The 20,701-nt window shown below is 33.1% G+C and overlaps 2 protein-coding genes across 4 annotated transcripts in view; one reads left to right on the forward strand and one right to left on the reverse strand.

The window, feature by feature from the left end:
- The window catches only part of LOC113517106 (RB1-inducible coiled-coil protein 1), a 30,930-nt gene extending 25,288 nt beyond the window's left edge, over positions 1 to 5,642 (forward strand). For 2 of the 3 annotated variants that reach the window (XM_026901672.3, XM_026901674.3), the window contains 3 exons: positions 1,554 to 1,634; positions 2,709 to 2,889; positions 4,362 to 5,642. In XM_026901672.3, coding sequence (XP_026757473.2) covers positions 1,554 to 1,634; positions 2,709 to 2,889; positions 4,362 to 4,527 — 428 coding nt within the window. In that variant the 3' untranslated portion in view covers positions 4,528 to 5,642. The remainder of the gene's footprint in view (positions 1 to 1,553; positions 1,635 to 2,708; positions 2,890 to 4,361) is intronic. The other variant, XM_026901673.3, reaches the window with a different exon arrangement.
- Positions 5,643 to 7,185: 1,543 nt separating this feature from the next.
- LOC113516734 (transcription factor glial cells missing 2-like) lies at positions 7,186 to 17,887 on the reverse strand. The gene is made up of 4 exons (XM_031908062.2): positions 17,715 to 17,887; positions 9,701 to 10,020; positions 8,801 to 9,145; positions 7,186 to 8,065 (listed from the first exon to the last, which is right to left on the reverse strand). The coding sequence occupies exons 1-4, from the start codon at positions 17,723 to 17,725 to the stop codon at positions 7,365 to 7,367; spliced, it is 1,377 nt and encodes a 458-aa protein (XP_031763922.1). The 5' UTR covers positions 17,726 to 17,887; the 3' UTR covers positions 7,186 to 7,364.
- Positions 17,888 to 20,701: the final 2,814 nt, after the last annotated feature.

The raw sequence follows: 20,701 nt of genomic DNA on the forward strand, positions 1-20,701 counted from the left end.
TTGACACTCATGCCATATTTGTGAGCCGTCATTATCCGCACTAGTCACTGGGTTTGTGTGTGGGAATTTGTTTGCTAAACTAAACGTCATAATATTTGATATATTCATAGCATTTGGGATGAAGAAGTATATAGGCTACTTTAATACGTTTCGGTTAAGTGCACAAAGTCGCTGGCAGAGCTAATATTATTTTAATATATATTTAAAATAATATATTTTGTTAAAAATTTTGTCTAATTTCAAACACCAAATCCGAAAAATAAATCTACGTGTGGTGGTAGATGTTGGTAGGTTGATTAGCTTAATAAATACCAACCTTCAGTTATAGGAATAGAATGGTTCACGATGATCGCGAAGAAGTGAGTTAATTCTGTACCATCTGCATCCATTAATTTGCTGTAACACATTTGAGGTCATCGCTCCATCTGAGGGGGGTCACCCAACATTGTTTTTGCCTCAAAATTCTCATACTCAGATTTATTAGGATTTAACTATGAACGATTAATCAATGAAAGGAAATTTCTTTGACGGGTTGTTCTAAGATTGTGTTTTAGTATTTTGGACTTTACACAGAAATAATTAGGCTAGTGCCTTACACTGAAATAGTTTGTCTTATCAAAATCATTTATTTATATTTTATTAAGACTAATTATGCACCTACCCTCTTATTCATAAAAAACTAAAACTTTCTACAAACCTATTTTAATTTACAGTGTTGTCACTTTTTTTCAAATTGGGAATTTAGTGCAAAAAAAAAAAAGACAAAACAGTTTAATAGTTAAAATAGGTTTATAAAATAGATTATGAGAGGTTTGATATTTTTATGAATAAGGGGTTAGATTTTACTAGTGCATGATAATTCAAACAAACACTTCATTATCACATAGTTTTGTAATATTGTACTAGTAAATGGGAGGAAAATGGCCGTGTCATTTTAAATAAAAAAAAAAAAGAAATTAATAATGTGCTTTTTTTAAATATTTTAAATACATTATTAAAAAAATTTAACATTGACATGGTAAAAAGAAGCAGTTTTTGAATGATGTAATTTGACTGATTGTCGGTAAAACAGTTCAGTCAATTTCTATTCAGATAAAGTCAACTGAGCTGAACTTGATTTTTAAGATGTCAAATTAAGTCATTTTGTAGATTTTTTTATAGCTTATACGGAAAGTTCGTTTACCTCCCATTTACAGTGTTGTAGTATCAAATAGTTACCGGCCGTATCGCTTTGCGCTCTTCCCTCATCATCATCATATCAGCCTTTAACTATTCACTGCTGAACAATAGCCCCCACCTTGAGCGGTTTTGCCAATAGTTGCCACGCTTGGCAGGCAGATTGGCAACCTCAGTTAGGCTTTGGAAATGTTTTAAAAGGGACGCTGCTGCCCATCCCTCGCCCTCCATCGCCTCTTACTAAACCCACGGGAAAGGAAGGAGTGGCCTATTTAATGCCGAGACCATACGGTACTCCTTCTCTTCTCTTCCTTTGCTTGTGACTAATCTATGTTTGCTTCACTGTGCGGTTGATACCTGACGCTGTTGCGTTGCAGATGCAAAGAAAAGCAGCGTCCTCGCCATGTTCGGTGAAAACCGGCCGGTCAAGAAATGGTTGACCTACATGCATGCACCAGGTCTTTGCTTTTTCTTCTTCCTTTTTTTTATATTTTCCATTTTTTGTTTTACATTCTTTTAACATTATTTGCTTGCGTGCGTTTAATTTTATTTTCTTAGATTAATAACGTCTGGAGAGAGTGTCTCACTACAAATACATTATCAAAAAAGCTGATTTATTTTCTTCTGTATGTGAATAGGTATATAGTATTAAATTAAGTGAGTAAGAAAAAGTAGTTTAAATAATTCCAAACAAAGGATGAAGATTAATTTGTTTACAATATGTACGCTCATATTATATTATATATCACTTAGAAAAAACATAAATTCATATCTTCAATTGTTTACTAAACTACTTACAATAATGAAAAAAGATTCTTTTGTTTGATGACCGTTTATGGTATAGTTTTGATACTTGACGCTCCATCTAGACGTATATGATCTATATAGTTTATGTTATACACAAAACGTTTTAGAATCACAAAAGGGTCTCATTAGATTCATACCAATTATAAAATAGTAATGCCTTCTGTAACAAAATTTAGCTTCGGATATATATTTAAATACATCATGTAGCATTATGGCTTCCTGCATTATTCATAGATACAATTCATCAGTATCACAATAGAATGGCACATTAGAGAAATGATTTCATGCCAAAGTACACATAGTTATTATATTATGCGATAACAGAATTGACTGATAACATTAATTATATGCTGAATAGTGTGTGTTTTGCATTTTAAATTAGGAATTTCGGAACTTGAAGTAATAACAGATTAATGAATTCTCATGCAAAATGCCACATGCTTTCTTTTTAAAGATTGACCTATTTACTAATACCAGTATAATATAATTTTTGGACAGGTCTGGTTTATTTATAATCATCTATATCTATACTAATATAAAGAGGAAAGATTTGATCGTTTGTTCGTAATGGATAACGCATTCGAAAACTACTCAATCAATTTCAAAAATTCTCTCATCTAGAGAAAGCTACATTATCAACGATTAACATAGGCTCTATATTTGTACATTCTAAATACTCGTGCGAAGCTAGGCCGAATTGCTAGTTTATAATTTTTTTTTAATAGATATACAAAAGCCTGCGGAGCCGAGTCGCGGTGAAGTGGCAACCGCCACGCTCATTAACCTGGAGTCGCCTGTCGCTGCCGCGCCCACAACTGGACTTCTAGAGACAGAGCAATTCGACTCGATAGAGGCGAGCGACCAGTGGCACACTTCGAAGATGCAGATGTCCACTGCTAGCGCTTTGTGAGTCATATTTAATTTTATTTTTTGAATGTCCTCTTTGTAATCGACAGGATTTACTCTTGTATTACACACTGACTACGATAAAAAAATGCTCCATCGTATTAATCGTAGTTGTGGCCAATGTTTTTGTCTTGAATTTGACTATAACAAACTGTTCTTTTTTTTATTTGAATTCGTCAATTTTCGGAACTGCCACTACTTACAAGTAAAATTAAAATCTAATGCTTATATCTGTAATAAATTAAATTTAACAAATTTATTTAAATATGCATTCTAGTAAATCGTATGGCCAATATATTATACTTGTTCTTGATATACGAATTCCTAAATCTGACCCGCAGTTATAACGAAACTTTATTAGACAAACTACGATACAAAAAAAATTTTTTTTTATTTGTTTTCAATTACACACGAACGATCCATGTTTTAAAAGAACAAAAGCCGAAGAAGATGATATACAATTGAATAAACAATGTTTGAGTGATTTCTCTTTGGAATGCAACTAAATTAAATGACGCATTCTACTGAACGCACTTTTGATGGTATTTTTAATTATTCTTTCTAGTAAATGTATGGATATATTATACGAGACGCGTACAAACAAATGGTCGGCAACGTGAACAACGATCTGTTACCAATAAATTTATATTTAAATGACATCAAGTTTTACTATCTCAATGTCATCATTGAGTTTAAGACAAGTAATTAGCATCTTTCTATCAGTTATCTTCGATATTTCGTTTGAGGTATAAGTGAGATGGAAAATATGTCAAAGAGTATATAAGAGTTTCAAAATTGAATTTCATATGGAATAGATCTATGCACATAGAATAGAACTATGAATGTAAGGAGTAGGAAGAGGCGTGTGAGAAAGGCTATAACGATGAACGACTTGAAAGGTGGTAAACAACAAAATAAATAAAATTAAAGAGGTATAGAATAGGCCATCCCTTCCATCCCCGTGGGTGTCGTAAGAGGTGACTAAGGTGACTTAATAGTTGAATGATGGATAGCAGCGTCCTTCTAAAAAAGTACATCATGATGACTTCTATAAATTTACTATTAGACATCTGAAGGCTTAAGCTACCAAACATAAAAACACGTCTATATCATTAACAGTTACTAGTACTGATCTGTGTTTAAAAAGGTTTAAAGTCATTTTATGTAAATGGTTAATAACAAAATGTTTTTATACCTGAAAGATTAAATTCACATTATATAATTGAATCTAGAATGTAGAATATTGTATGCAACACATATTTGTAAAGCCTAACTGTGGTTGTTAGTCCGCCAGCCAAGTGTGGCAACTACTGGCAAAACCCCCCTTTTGTGGAAGGCCTATATTCAGCAGTAGGCAGTAAGCGGTTGATATGATGATCCCACTGCATCTCACATCAATTCGCGGTTTTCGATGCCATCTCAAAATTGTTTTTTTCTTCTATGTAGTTTATAATATAATGTTTTAATTTTAGAACGGATATGGAGTGCAGTGTAGGCCGTTATCTTGGCCCGGAACCGTCAGAACTTACGCTACGTGCGGCTTTGTCGGGCACAGGGCCAGTGGAAGTCGATGAAACCGGGCCAGAGGGAGCTGAAGGGACTGAAGCGGCTGAACTGGCTGAGGAGGCGGCGCCTTGACGCCCCTGTGACATTTCACCGACCTCTCCAAGCTGTGTCGTAAATCGTGAGGCGTAGAGTTTCGGAGTAGATCTCCAATAGGCGATCAATCGATCGTGCCCGCTACAGTTTCCGAGCGGCGATCCGCATCTTCCACGTTTTGACTCAGGCGGATTCCTTCAACTCTCAACCTCGTCTTTGAGTAATGCGCGTTTGAAGTCGCGTCACGAGTTCCTCGTTGCAAATTGTACTCTATGTGATTTTATTACACGATTAATATTTATATTATTGTAACATTTTAGCGATCGGAATGAAGTCTCCTTCGATTCGAATTATTTCATTCTTTACAATAGTACAAATTTATATAGTCACAGAGCTTTATATATTTTACTTTGCAGTCTATATTTACTATTTTAATTTTATAATGTGTTGTGTTTGTGTGTAAGTTTTTAAAGATATTATAATTTCTGATGATTTATACTATATAATTTTGACCATCGTAATGTGAGCACAAAGTTGTATGTTGCTCTATTCATGCTGTATTCTTTGTGCATAGAATATTGTCGAGGTATAGTGATTACAGATGGTATTACACGGAACATTACGTATGTATTAAATCTTAGAGCCATGATTATTCTTAATATTGGCTTAATTTTTAAGTCTGTTTACTTGATACAAAGTTAGAGCCTATACAGACGAGGGACACTGCTTGGGATAGTTTTAGTGTATTTTTTTACTGTACAAATGTGGTACTTTTAGTCCCTTCTATGTGGTATAATGCGATGAAATTATAAATCTTCTATATTAATAGACAAACTATTTTAATAGACAAAAACACATACGAACTGTTCCTCGTTTGTACAGGTTTTTATAGTGAATATTAGTTAAATAATCGGTCTTAGGAATTTCGATAACAAGCTGTAAAATTTGTTATATAATAGGCTTTTGCAATTGATAACGCTTATACACGATCTCGAACTTGAATTTTTAAGCCGAAAATATTTTGACATTATAATAAATAATGTATACTGTCCTATGGTACTCTCTTCGAACTCATTAGTTTTATTTTTAATGAGAAGTGAGTGTTATCATAGATAGGGAAACATTACAATGAGAATACATATTTTATGGTTTATTAGGAACGGGAAATAACGCTAACGTTTAGGTAAACTATGGTATTTTACCAGATTTATCTCGACGTTTTGATCAGGTTACACAGCCCATGGTTACGAGTAAACTGATATATATGACATTCATTGTCCCACATCATACAAACTTTGTCACTATACTGAGGGTTTTTTCACCCAACACTCACCTTGTCTTTAATCGATACATTGCTTAAGTGGTCGCGTTAATTTTCGTCTCTTAATAACCATAAAATATGCATTGCGAATATCTAAAAGTTAGAATTCACGTTTCATTGCTAATGGATAAACCGCCACTAATAAAAAGCACACACACACAAATATTTGCGTCCGTAAGTTGTTTTAGCTGTTCTTATCATAATGATAAATGTAGATTCGTTGATCGAAGCGCAAAATGTAAAATTATGTTGTAATATATCAAGACATCGCTTCGTGTTAGATTTGTTTGTGGCCTTATAATAAGTGGCGCCCAATATGGGGCTACATGTGCCTCCGGTGGTACTTTCAGAGGATCGTATCTTGTGAAAGTATTAGCGGAGATACCGTTATCGGCTGCTGCCGACTGCTGTGATAGTGCGTGCTGTGCTCTCCTCAAACCATGCGAACGGTTTTACAAGTACAAAACTCAAAATTCTAATTATAATCTATATATTAGGGCCTATAGTTAAGAACATTATAATCAACAATTGTTACGTTACACTTAAGCCTGTTTTGTACTGATAAAACTGTTTGATACTGTTGACTCCAGCAATATTAAAGTATTTGTAAAATTTATCAGTGTCACATTTTTGCTTTCTGGCAACATGTGCCAATCACTGAGAGTTGTAGCGTCACTGCATAAAGATTCACAGTTAATAAGACATGTTAAGGTATATTATGAATTTGTTAAGATTATGAAGAATAAGTCCATGTACGAGTAACAAGTTTAACATAATACGAGGCGACAACAAATAGCTATGTTGTTATTGTACATAGTTGATTGATAAAATAACATAGGGTCTAATTAGTAAGTTTTACAGGAGTCATGTTTTCCGATCAGTAAGACGGCGAATTCGATTTAAAATTTGATGAAGTATGATTATGTATTATTTGATACGTTTTTAAAGGTAAGGCTAGCTTTGCTATGTGGCTTCGTATGTTGTTCTCATAGATAATTATATCCGAAAAAAAAATACATAAGGATATTAGTGAACTGAGAGAACACCATATGTAGTATAGGATTTGGTTGATTATGCTGGACAGTCACATTGGATGGTGTTGATATTATAACGGGATCTTCGTGGGTTCTTTCATCGTTAAAATTTTTGATCGTCGTGTCATGTTATTGTGTCATACGGACATTTTTGGAATGTTTTGCGATTCAAATATTGCATAATAATAAATCTATTGTGTGATTGCTTAATGGACTATTTTGTAGTGACCAATTTTATCGTTAGTTCATACACAATAAAAATGTAAAATTAAAAATTTTAATGTAATTTTTATATACAATAAATAGACCATTTTGTACAAATTGTGAATTTTATTTGCTCAGAAACCACCTCATATTTCTTAATTATTACCAAAATTCATAATAATGTAAGTATTCATAGGAACAAACAATAAGTTGTAGATACCAACTGGAGTAACTACACTGGACTTTCAAGTAACAACCAAGAAAACTATAATAACATACAATTATATACAAATTTCATTTGACTATTTTAAATTATATTATAAAAGACCATTGAATGTATGTACAGGCTGTTGATGTTGTACGTTGTAATACGGTTTGCCCTCTGGTGGGTTATTAGACTGGAAAGCGCAAGACGGATAATTCCATTGTACTTCCTCTAAATTATTATTTTGAACGCATTCTTGACCATAACCATAAAATGTCTGTTCTGGCATTTGCATTTCTGGAGAAGTACTGTTGCTTCCGGTAGGGTAATATTGCGTTTCTTCAGGGTAATAAGTTTGATTTGGATACTGGTTTTGGTCGTTGTACATCTCTGCTTGTTGATAATTGTTAACGAACAATTCTGGTGATGGGGTGTTGCTTGATTCCGAACTACTGGCGGTAAACTGCCAGTCTTCGGTTTGTATTCTTTCCCAATATTCCGATCCTGAGTTTTCGTTAAGGTTTATAAATGTTGAAGGTGATTCTAGGGCATTTTCTTCAATGGGGAAATTTTGATTTAAAGGTTTTTCTAATTGGAAGATGTGTTCAGGTTGGAATGATTCTTCTGTGAGAAGTGCTGAGGATTCGTATTGGTATGGTTGGGGTAACGCTGGTGCGGACTCAATGGGTTGTGCGTAGGTAGCATATTGTTGGGGTTCCGCTGGTGCCCATGACATTTGGCTATAATTTTGTTCTGTCTGCTCTGAACGCCATCGGCATGTGCAGCCAAACTGTCCACAACTGCAGTTCATTACTGTTGGCAAAAAAATGAAATATGGTTGGTACATAGAAGCAATTGTAAAATAATGGGGTTATTTCGTTGAAATTAATTCGACCTATCCAAAGGATATTGTTTAGAGATAAATTTAGTGGTGTCTTGAAATTAACAAGGACTGAGGACTTAAATGTAGAGGACCTCTACATTTAAGTTTTCAGTTCCCGATCCTCATTTACTTCTTTCTTTAATCTCGTGTAAAGAACATAAAAAAAAAACTATATGAGCAAGTAAAATCTTGATAAAAAATTAAAAAGTATTAAAAAATCAATGCATAGATACATATTTGTGCTCAATAAACTTTTTGGTTTTGGGACTCCCTCATTGTGCCGTAAGTTGTAAGATGTTGTGTTTTGGTTTGAAATTTAGGAAAGCAGCCATGTAGGAGGTATAACAACTTAGTCCTCAGCAGTTATTTAAGTCATAAGTAGTGAATTAATTGGGTTCTTAGTTTTTTTTTTTATCTCTGTAGATCGATTTAGAAGTCGTGTTGATGTGAAACCTGAGAGACTTCGAATATCAAAGAGATACGCTGGCGTCGTTTATTTCATTATGTCAATTTTAGCTAAATGTTAATGCTGATAAAGTCCATTTTTAAATAGTTATTAATTTCTTTGCCACATCTGCTTCGGTTCAGTATCGCGTGTAGTCTTAAATATATTAATTCTAAATACGAAATCTAAAGGTATGAAATTAAAAATTGCAAATTCTTACCTGGTTGGTTATCTGGTATGAGTGGCGGCGGCTGCGGATGTGGATTACAAAACTTTTGAGAAATTGGCTTATCTGGCTTTACTGATAATATTTTGCCTTTTATAGGAGCCGTTTCTCTTGATAAGTATAAAGCGAGTCCTCTCACTCGTTTTCCAGATCCAAATGACCGTTTTATTTCGCTGGCACCTTTTGCTTCTGGCCTGGGATGATCGTGAGCACCTTTCGCTTGGAAGAATATAGCATGTTCTGTGTGCCGCCAGAAGTGAGTTACAGGATAACCACAATGACCGCGGCACGGTTGAACTTCTAACCGTCCGCGACACATTCTATTTGTGCATGGTTTTCCTGCAAATAGAAGACAATTAGAACTGCATATAAAAATCATGACTATAGATTATATATACCTAGAAATTCTGGAAATTACGATAAATATAGGTACCTAATACTTTGGATGGGGCGAGGAGAGATGTTAGTAATGGGGAATAGCGACCTGTAGATATATACGGCTAGTAATATACCTTATCAGGTCGACCTCTACACGGTATCATCTGAAAATTATCACGATATATTTTTATAAGTTCGTTATTATGAGCTAATTGATCTACTTTTTTTTACCTATCATCCCTCACTGGTGGCCAGCCAGTGTATATACCAATGACACGGGGTTACCATTCTATTATCGTTTCATAAGAAAAATATTTCTGATGTTGCATTTGTAACTTTAGTAGAGGCAATTGATGGCTAATATGGAAGGTTGTAGAACTTCTAGTGATAATAATAGTAGTCAATCTTCGAATGTTGATAGTCGCATGCATACTAATAGTAGAGGAAGTAAACAAAATAATTTTAATGAAATAACTAGTGATATGGACAATAAAACAATAATAATCATCAACGAACCTTGTTGTTTTTTCCGTGCTTTATCGCATATAGCTGGTCGAATATGAACTCTAGTTCCATCAGGGGTACGACACCGCGCGGAACATACAACTACGCCAAGACAGCTTTTCTTCAAAATGTGAACGTTATGGTTGTTGGTATTTCTCATTGCCCAACCAGATGCGTGTCGTCTGGCCTCTTCGCAGCCTGGAGGGTATACACGGCGAACGTGCCCGTCACACCATTCGGCAAATGAATCGAACGAGGTCACTCGTGGTACTACGGCGTCGTTGATGTCCCACTCAGGTGTAGACTGTCCCTCTGTCATATCCGCTCGTCTTCTGAAAAGTAATACTAACTTTAGTATGTTTATATGATATCCATGCCATGCATTTACCTACTTATTTTTTTTAATGGATGATAATGGAATGGTAACCCCGCCTGCGCTAACGGTATACGCTGGCGGGGCACCAGTGAGAGATGATAGATGAGAATGTAAAAAGCAGGTCAGTTAGCCCATCGTGATGAATATACTAGGAATTCAGCACGATGGTTTCTAGGGGGGACCACGGGGAGGTCGACCTGGTTAAGTATATTGCTAGTAATAGCTTAGTCTCCATTACTAACAATCCCTCCTACTTATTTATTATAACAGGTAATTTTTTAGAGATATTGATGAAGTCAATTTACTTATGTTAACTCTAAGTATTTACCTAAGTACAAGGCAGGTTATTTATCGTCACATGCCTAATCATCACCTACCTAAATGATCTTCATTGTATGTCCTCCTTGTCGGCTTAATAAAATTGTGTTTTTTTTTTGTATTTTTCTTTCTTTTTGGTTCTATCGTAGACCGCAATATTCTCGACCTTCTTATATGACATACTTAGGTATTTAAAATTATATTTTTACTGAATAAAACGTTAACTGAATGGTACACTATACTTTTGTTATATGTGTTCCTACAGGTGTTTATATAAACAGCATTTTGAGCTATTTATACTATAAATTGATTAACACCTTGGTACTTGAAAATAAAACTCAGAAATATATTTTCATAATATAGGATAGTAAAGGCCTACTACTAATACTTAGGTACTATATGTATGTTGTCTGCCTATTTATATATACGTAAAGTAGGTAAGTACCTACTTTATTGGGTATTTTGTTAATTATATAATTTGCATTATTTTAAGACCAATTCCTTTGAAATTTTTCATTTTTTAATTTTCATCTTTTGGAAGTATCTTTTAACTACTAAGGGCAAATTATCTAAACTTGATTAGGTATTTATAAAAAAAAATTAACTTAATAGGGAGAGATTTCTGTAATTTAATTCAAAACTAAGCCTTTTTAGATATACTCATTTACACAACTAATTGCATGTCTATATTTTTAATTTAAAAAACTTCAACAATTGTTTTTAATAATGCACTAAAAATTTCTTTAGATTAAAGAAAATAAAAGCAATACTTTTTTTTTGGATTTTTTAATAATAACTTATTTTCTTTTTGTATTCAGAAAAAGAAATGAATCGTAATTTAAAAATGTAAACACCAGTGAACGACGTTAGCTCAATTTGCGGAGAAAGCTCCCCCTCGCAAGCTTCGTTGAGCCAATTGCTTCAAAATTACCGTCTGAAGGGGCAGGCCGTGCCTTAATTGGATAAACAACTTTGTACTGAGAGGATAATGTAGGTAAATATACAGGCAGATAGATTCTTTGAAATAAACCGATGCAAGTAAAGATCGGCCGAAGGTACAAAGGCTCTGTTGTAATTATAAATAGGTTCGTATAAAATTGTATTTAGTTAAACTAACTTAAAAATATAAAATCGTTATTTTAGATTTTGGTACTTGGATTTGTATACGTAACTTGAAGGTTGGCCTAATTTTTATTATTTATTTATGGAAAGCTCACATTTTTGCTGGTTGGTTGTGGGGATACATGACACGTTTTTACAGATTTAAAAGACACAAGGAGTAGGTACGGGTTAAAAGAAAAGAAAATCTGTTAAAAAATTAATATAGATGAAAATAGAAGAATAGAAAAAGTGGAGAAGAATGTAGTTAAGTAAGTTAGCATGACGCGATGAGCCATATTAGGTAACTATCTATCCTATATTAATTTTTGCCGCTGAAAATCAGCGTCATGTTCAGTAGAACATATCATATAGCTTGGTGAAACCATTTTAGTGCTTTTCTTTTCCTTTTTGTTTATTGTTAAATATTTTATGTAATTAAGTGTGCAAATGATAAAATTATGTAATAAAGTGATTAAATATTTCCTTCTTTCTCTAGTATGTATTTAGGTGTCAATAATATCCAGTTATTATACAATATATCTACTTGTGTTAGCCATAGTTAGTTACTTTACTTAAATTTTTTACTTTACTTACTATATTGTCTGTGGCTACGGTACTCGATTACCTTCAGACTGGTCGTCTTCATGTTTTCTACTATACTATACCACAATAGTAGCACATTGTGAGGAAAGCTGAGTTGAGCATTTATATTTTGTTTGAATATTCGAACAGAATTAAAAGATTCCTTATTATTATGTGGTTAGATCTTTAGTCGATTTCGTGTATTTTATTTAAATGTCTAAATTGTGATATAATTAAAAAAATTGGAAGTCAGTTCATTCTAACTTCAAAATCATCTCGAACAATTGAGAGATGTAAATTTAAGCTCATTGACACTTCTAAGAATTGATAAGTAGCTCCTCGTATATAGAAACGAAGTCTGGTTAGGGATTTCATATAACTCTGTGGACATCGATTTGCAAGCTTCAAGTATACCCAAAATTGAGCGACATGACAATTAATTTGTACGTTGTAATTCATAAATAAAGTTGTTACTGTTAGTAAATAATATTTATTTCATTTTATTGCATATAAAATATACTTTAACATAACTATTTAATTGAAATATTCATCTGCCCGCTTTTTGCAAATATATAATGTGATTATCATTTTCTTACAGAGGGATCATTAAGTGGTTTAGAATCCGCATACCTAACTAGGTACTATTAAGTTCTCTTATTTGGTATATAATACACTCTAATTATAAAGATTTAAATCCTCATTATATAATTATTTATTCGTCAGTAAGTAGGTACCTATTTAGATACATAATAAACGGTTAGATATAAGGCGAATGTAATGCTATAAGTAAGTACATACTAGTGGTCGCTCAGTGGTCGAAATTCGCCGAAATATACTTATATTGTAATAAATGAATTACTTATAGTTAAGTTTGACATTCAGTAAGACTATAGACAAATAATATTAAAGATAAACAATATTACTGCACTCCTTCTCTATATAAACTATAAGTGTGTTAAATTTCATACTCCTCCGACTGCGCAATTTTCGTAAAAAGGTACCTCTTTTTACGAAAATTAAGTTGTTTTTGGTTGTCTTCATGTATTAATAGTACATAGATTCTCTTCTAGCCAATCTCATTCTAAAACCCTTTAGTAGTTTTTTTTTTTAAATTAGCCTAGTCTTTTTCAGTCGGTTTTTTGTGGTTGCCTACTAGAAAGTTGTTTTGTAGAAATTATATTGAAACATCGTTACGTTCAGTTATCAAAAATGATGACATTTTCTATTGTATTTTATTATTAAAAAAAAGTAGCTGTTATATGATTTACTTATATATATTATTAGATATTTAATTTTAAGTCCCAAAAATGAATTTAAATATGTAGAATAAGCAAATTCAATGTGGATTGCGCCAAGTAGCGCCTGCGCAGGCGTCACCGACTCAATGAGTTTCAATTAGGTCCAATTGGCGTCCCTCCGGCACCTTCCACAACCCACCCCACTTTGACTACTTATTTATTTTATGGTATGATCGACACTGCGTTAACCACGAGGGGAGTGATATCATTCTGATGAGAAAAATACCTATTATAAAATATTGGTAGGTGCTTTAATAAATTACACTATACTAATCCTTCTGTGTAGGTTTTTTTTTAATGGGTGATAATGAAATGGTAACCCCACCCGCGCTAACGGTATTCACCGGCGGGAAACCAGTGAAGGATGACAGGTGAGGATGAAGTAGGTCAGGTAGGTAGCCCATCGTGACGAATTCAATAAGAATTGTTTACGATGGTTTCCAGGGGGAACCACGTGGAGGTCAACCCAATAGGGCGAATTGCTAACAATGGGGCTATCAAACTCCATTGCTAACAATCCCTTTCCCCCCTTCTGTGTAGGAGGAGGGGACTGTCAATAATGGGATATAAGTTTAATTGCTAGTAGTGCAAGCTCTATCAAGTTAACCTCCTCGTTACTGGAAACTACTGTGGTTATTTCCTGATGAATTCGTTATAATAGGCGAATTGACCTTTTTTTTTATACAACATAGAATGGCAAACAAGCTGATGGTCCACTGATGGAAAGTGGTAATCGTCGCCTATAGACATGAGCAGTACCATGGACATAACAGAGTATACTGTTTCGCCCATGATACCCCCCATGCGTTGCCATTCCTGAGGACTCAGGTGTTATTCCTCTGTACCCAGTAAAATCACGCCATAATTATTTTTAATTACCTAAAATAGGTCACTGGTGGTTGATAGTGTACATTGATGGCGCAGGCGGGATGAACATTCCATTTTCATCTTATACTACATCTGTTATGAATAATTCTTAAGATATATTTTAACAATTTAATTTCAATATAGGTTAGGGTAAAACAAAGCAAATTAATTTTTCTGATAGTAAGTGCTAAGCGTCATCAATAAATTTAATTTTACAGATATCGAACAATAACTATATTCCTTATACTGCATGAGATTTCATGTTTCTTGTGTACTTAGTCGTCTCCGAGTTTTTACGAACTCAAGTCACAATAATGCATGAATTGGAAACTGACGAGAGTGAAAGAAAGCTCTAAAGAGTTGATTATAAATTGACAACGAATCAATTTAGTTACATTCAACAATTAGTGTTCCTTAAACTCTTTTATATAAATTATGCTCCACAAGATTTGTGTTAGTACATTTATACGTATTTTTTTCTGTTCAAATTTGTAATTTGGTTTCCGTTGAGTTTTTGTATTATTCTTGAGAAATAAGATATGTATTGTAATAAAATGTATCTCGTATGTAAATTCAGGTTTTCTAAATTATCATTGCGTTAGATTATAAATACCAAAATACGTTCAGTAGGTTTTGAATGATGTGTGTACAGACTGTTATAGTTTTATTATAATTAGTATTATTATATATGTATGAATTTTAAACTACGATCTAGGTTAAAGTGTCTACTTATTTGTTGTTGTGCATTATTTTTGATTTCTTGTTACCCACTACATGTAATTAGGAGACCTCATATAATTCGTTATATTAGCTTTTTATTTAATTGTTATACTTAAGAAGGTCAGCACGTAATATTACCTGCATATAGGTATGTAAAATGTAATTTTCAAATTCAATAAAATATACATTAAATGATTATAATAACTAGGTAGGAAGCCTATAATTAGTCGTATTTATATTTAGGCAGGTATACTTTACCAGATTGATTAGGCATGTGTAAGTCATATAGACATTAGAAAGATAGATAAATGGGTAGGTAGGCACACTGTAGTATATATACATCTTATATATCACACCTTGCATCATCACACTGCTCGCCATCGACTACAGTGACCGTTTATCATTAGACGGGTTGTACTATTGTTTGCCACCTACGTGGTATAAAAAAATATATATATCTAAATTATTATAATTTTAATAGGTAAATATTTATTTCTTAATTACTTTTATTTCTTACGTTAATTTTATTTTTATCTGCTAAAAATATCCTTCTCCTGTAGTTTGGGGGCTTTTGCCAGTAGTTGCTACGTACGACAGATAGGTTGACAACCGCAGTTTTAATGTTTTAAGAGATTTTTTTTATTCACTATTTATTTAAAATCCCTGCCATAGGATTTCTTTAACCCATTTGTAGACAAATGAAAAGAGCCAATTGCAATTACAAAAATTATTCATTGTAGTTACAAAAATAAATATAGGTAAAATAAGAACAATATATTTTATAAAATATCAGGAAATTACAAAATTATATTATTATTTGTATTATATTTAGTTATATTTTATTAGTATTGTATTTTAGTCACCAATCATTTGATATAATAATGTCACTTATATAGACGTATAAGATTAATTGTAAGATTCTTTTTCTATACCACTTAGGTGACAAACAAGCATACGGCCCACCTGATGGTAAGTTTGTATCATAAATCAGCCCATTCTATATACTGATTGTTCTAGACATTTTTAAAGTCATAAGCCAAATTACAATGTTTCGAGTTATAACATTTCAATCCTTATGAATGGCAACAAACATATAAAGGATACCTTGAGTATCACAAATGTATTTTGGCCATGGTGTTATTCATGTCTACAGGCCACCCCTATAAACTATTTTTCTATCTAGTGCATCAGCTTGTTTGCTATAAAAATGCAAGTTGCATAAAAACGATTTTCATGTTCACCTTCACACTTTTCTAAAAGGTTATTGAATATTTTGCAACAAGCTCGAGTGTTTATTCTCTATGTAGATAATTGCCCGCCATATGAATACACCCTTAATAGTTGCTGGTGTAAAACAATAGTGAGATGTTTTAGCTTTTTCGGACTATGTAGACATTGACGTCACTATTATGAATTATATAATTTATATTATATTATACATATAAACATTTTATCTAGAATAACCGTCTATTGAGTAAATAAATAATTAAAATCCATTGCGTAGTTTGAAAGATCTAAGCGTACAGACGGCAGAAAGCGATATTTCATTCTATGTAAAGATAAGTTTTCCAAAATATTTGTAAATGTTTTTTATTACTTATTACATTCGTAATAAAGTTTATGAAAATTTTGATTACCTATTACCCATGTAATACGATAGTTGCAAAAGATCATTTAGCTATGTATTTTTTATTTTAAGAAATCTTAATAAATTAAAAACACACACAAAATAATCTATGTATTTTGCCGTGTGATTTCGGTATAAAATAGGCCACTCCTTTCTTTTTCGTGGGTATCGTAAGAGGCGACTAAGGGAACTTAATGGTGGAGGAATGGGTAGCAGGCTCCCTCTTAATACTCGTTACATCACCAAAGCTTAACTGCGGTTGCCAATTCAGCCAAGTATGGCTGTGTACTGGCAAAATCTTCAAGAGGCCTAGTCAGTAGTGAACATTAAACGGTTGATATCAATCTCATCTGCGTCTATGTATTTTTTTTTATACAACTCAGAATGGCAAACAAGCTGACGGCCCACCTGATGGAAAGTGGTAACCGTCGCCTATAGACATGAGCAGTACCATGGACATAACAGAGTATATTGTTTCGCCCATGATACCCCCCATGCACCGTCATTTCTGAGGACTCAGATGTTATTCCTCTGTACCAAGTAAATTCACGCCATATCCCACCCTTCAAACCGAAACACAGCCATGCAAACATAACTGCTTCACGGTTGAAACACGAGTGGGACAGAGGTACCCAAGCAATCGACTTTTGTACAAAGTCTCCCTCAGGTCAAATTAGTATACCGTCAACTATGTAATAAAATTTTTATTATGGTCAATATTTTTTTCATCTACTTACAATATGTGTTCCCAAATTGGCACTGTGGCCAAAAATGGGTTAAAAAGTCAATTTCGCAGCGTCATTAAGACGATTAACTATATCTATTTATTTAAAAACAAACTTTTGACGAGAAATTGTCATCGTAAAGACTATTCAGACATAATATAAATTGTTATATTGTTATAAATTCTGCATATATATTTCTAGTACCTATTTCATTATTTCATATATTATTAATAACTTCAATTATATAAATAATAAATTAATCAAAAATTCAAATGAAAAATTACAAGATGATGCAGTAAAACAACCTCTTAAGTACATTGTTCAATGTTAGTTATTAATAATAAAAAAAAAAAAAAACAATATACGTATCCATAAAACATATTTTCTAATAAAAATATAATTCCTTACTTACAGGATCACCATCTCCAAATAAATGCGAGTGCCAGCACAATCCCAATGTTGCAATCTTGTTCACTGAGTTCACAATAGCACGATATTCACTCGTAAGAGAATAAACTTAATATTATTTATTTCTATTTTATCGCAAAAATAATTGTAAAGCATTAAATACACATACACGCAACGAAAGCTCTGGGCTTACTAAGTCGGATAACAAACATAAACATGGGGATGATTTCTCCCACCATACACTAGGTGAGGATAGGTGGGGGGAGCTGATCGTCCAATATTGACGCTCCGTTCGCACGACCCCGCCTCCTGGCCAATCAGCGAATGCGTTTGGTTACCAATGGCAGTTTTCTACAAACTTTTTTTTTAGGGAAAAATCGTATTTAGGAAATATCTGTTACGTACTCGTAAATGCATGTGTGGAAATTGATTTTATGTAAGTAGGACGGTTTGTTCGATAGAATGAGATCTCGTTGCATTTCGAAGGTAAATTTTTGCTTTATTATCTATGTAAATCTATGTATATACTACCTTAATACACATAAATATGTTTATGAGAAAATAACATAAACAGTAAATTATATTTACTTTAAATATATCAACTATCAATACTGTAAATACCTACCTAAATTTATAAGTGCATGGTAGCGTAAGGTGAACTTCACGACTGACTCAAGGTAGGTAGGCGACATCCTTGATAGGTAAAGACTAAATATTACATAATAAATAATATATATATCACATAAAACAATAATATATATATATATTACATGATAAAGACATTGAATGGGTAGACATCTAAAAAGTTATGTATTTTCTGAAAACTGTTTCATGTAATTCGATAAGGATGCTAGCTAGGTGTGGGGAAATACGAATACTTAAGGGAAAAGTTAAATAAAATGGCAGAAGTACGATACAATTTCTTTTAATGCTTCTTAATCAGATATACTTAGTATTCAAGGTCTTAATTTTATAATCAACATTGGTGTGGCGTATTACTGGCCATCATAATATGCGCATCATATTTTACAACTTATTTTCTATCTTCTTTTGTTTTGTAACTAGGTATATATTGACTTTATGTTTTTCTACTGATTTAAATGAGATAAAAGAGAACTGCAATATCAAGTATTTCAATTATTTATCCGTTTACATTGCTAGAGGAAAAACAAAAACGTCAGTAACTTGACATCATTCTGGTAAATCCGCATGTTAACATGGGGTATTTACGAAGTAACAAAAACAACTGATTGCTTTTCATTGCAAATCGTTGATATTTAGGGCATATGATTTCTACGTAGGTACCATATTGATTTGATATTTAGGCAAATTTCATGATAATTGATTTTTTATGCAATTTAGAATCTAATATAAATTTTGTGCAAATCGATTCAGTAGTTTTTTTTTTTAAATAAAAAATACTAATCTGTTAAAATAACTGGTGAAAATACTGGATTAGTATTTTCTTTTTTTTTGTATTTATCATTTATAATCTTTATTTTCCATAAAAATTATGAAATCGCATCTAAAATATCTTACTACTTTGTTATCTCTTTATCTATCATATCTTACCATTCTTTTTATTCTCATTCATGTTTCTTCTGTAAAAAGGTTGTGTTTATAGCTTACGTTGTCATATCGGTTCTGTGAAATACATTTGCTGCTGGAAGTTGATTCCAAAGAGTTACCACTTTCCTTCAGGCGGGCCGTTATCTTGTTGGCTATTCTAAGTTTTTTTGTGTGTGGAAGAAAGTGCCTTGAAAGATGCACGACAAGTACAATGGGATAACAGCGTATACTGTTTTTATGTTCGATTCTGCATATCTGCCTAAATCTGGTAAATGATAAGTCATTGATCATAAATACTTTCTTATTTATTTTATGACTATGATTAATAATATAATAATATATGTACATATGTAGACATAAATGACGTTTTATCTTAGTTCGTTGTCATATCGGTTCGAAATACTGCTGCTGGAAGTTGATTCCAAAGAGTGGTTGTGCGTGGAAGAAAGTGCCTTGAAAGATGCACGGTGGATGCATGTACTTTATGTTCGATTCGCATATCTGCCTAAATATAGTGTGATCATAAATACCATGACATGAGATTTTAATATATGGAGATGACGTTTTAACAGGTATATACGTATTTATTATTTTTAAATTTTTTAATTGGTGATAATGGAACGGTATCTCTGTTTGCGCTACCGGTGTACGCTGGCGAGACATCGGTGGAAGATGATATATGATAAGATGAAAGGTGAAAGCAGGTCAGTTGGTCCATCGTGACGAATTCAATAGTAATTAACTACAATGGTTTTCAGGGAAACCGCATAGAAATCGACCTGACAATATACCTTAGCAAAATACTCTATATTGTTATTTGCTTGGGTACCTCTGTACCCAAGCAAACGACTTTTCTACCGTGGGTACGTACGTATTTCTACCGTGAAGCAGTTGTGTTTGCATGGCAGTGTTTCAGTTTGAAGTGTGGGATATGGCAGTGAATTTAAAAGGAGGGGGGGGGTCTTATTATGAGCGAAATAATATTATGTCCATGGTATTGTTCATGTCTATAGGCGACGGTTACAACTTTCCATCAGGTGAGCCGTCAGCTTGTTTGCCATTTTAAGTTGCATAAAAAATATGAAAACAAGAATAGTAGGTATATAATGTTTACTGCTCGGTTAAAATATAAAAGAGAACATGAACTATCCGTGTAGAAGCTATATCATCAGAACCTATTTGGTACTGGCAATTATAATAATAAATACAAATAGTTTTTTTTTTCTGTCTGAAAACAGTTCAGCATTAGTTTGCATACAATTTACATACGATTGTGACACAAATCGATAAGTAACAGTCACGGTATGTTCTACTATTGGCTGGCGCAGGCCCCACCGTCTTGTTTCAATTACCGCCCAAATAAGGTCGTGCGACTGCCGAACAAATTGCGTTCCGCGCCCTGCGGAAGTTGCCAATTCGCAA

This window comes from Galleria mellonella, unplaced genomic scaffold, assembly GCF_026898425.1.
Source record: "Galleria mellonella isolate WM207_F2 unplaced genomic scaffold, CSIRO_AGI_GalMel_v1 utg83, whole genome shotgun sequence".
Classification (NCBI taxonomy): domain Eukaryota; kingdom Metazoa; phylum Arthropoda; class Insecta; order Lepidoptera; family Pyralidae; genus Galleria; species Galleria mellonella.

What these genes read in the sequence shown, in the direction of transcription:
- LOC113516734 (XM_031908062.2), bottom strand. An exon ending in AGCACGGAAAAAACAACAAG is followed by an intron (nt 9,146 to 9,700) that starts GTTCGTTGATGA and finishes TTCTATTTGCAG; the next exon opens with GAAAACCATGCACAAATAGA. An exon ending in CATACCAGATAACCAACCAG is followed by an intron (nt 8,066 to 8,800) that starts GTAAGAATTTGC and finishes TTTTGCCAACAG; the next exon opens with TAATGAACTGCAGTTGTGGA.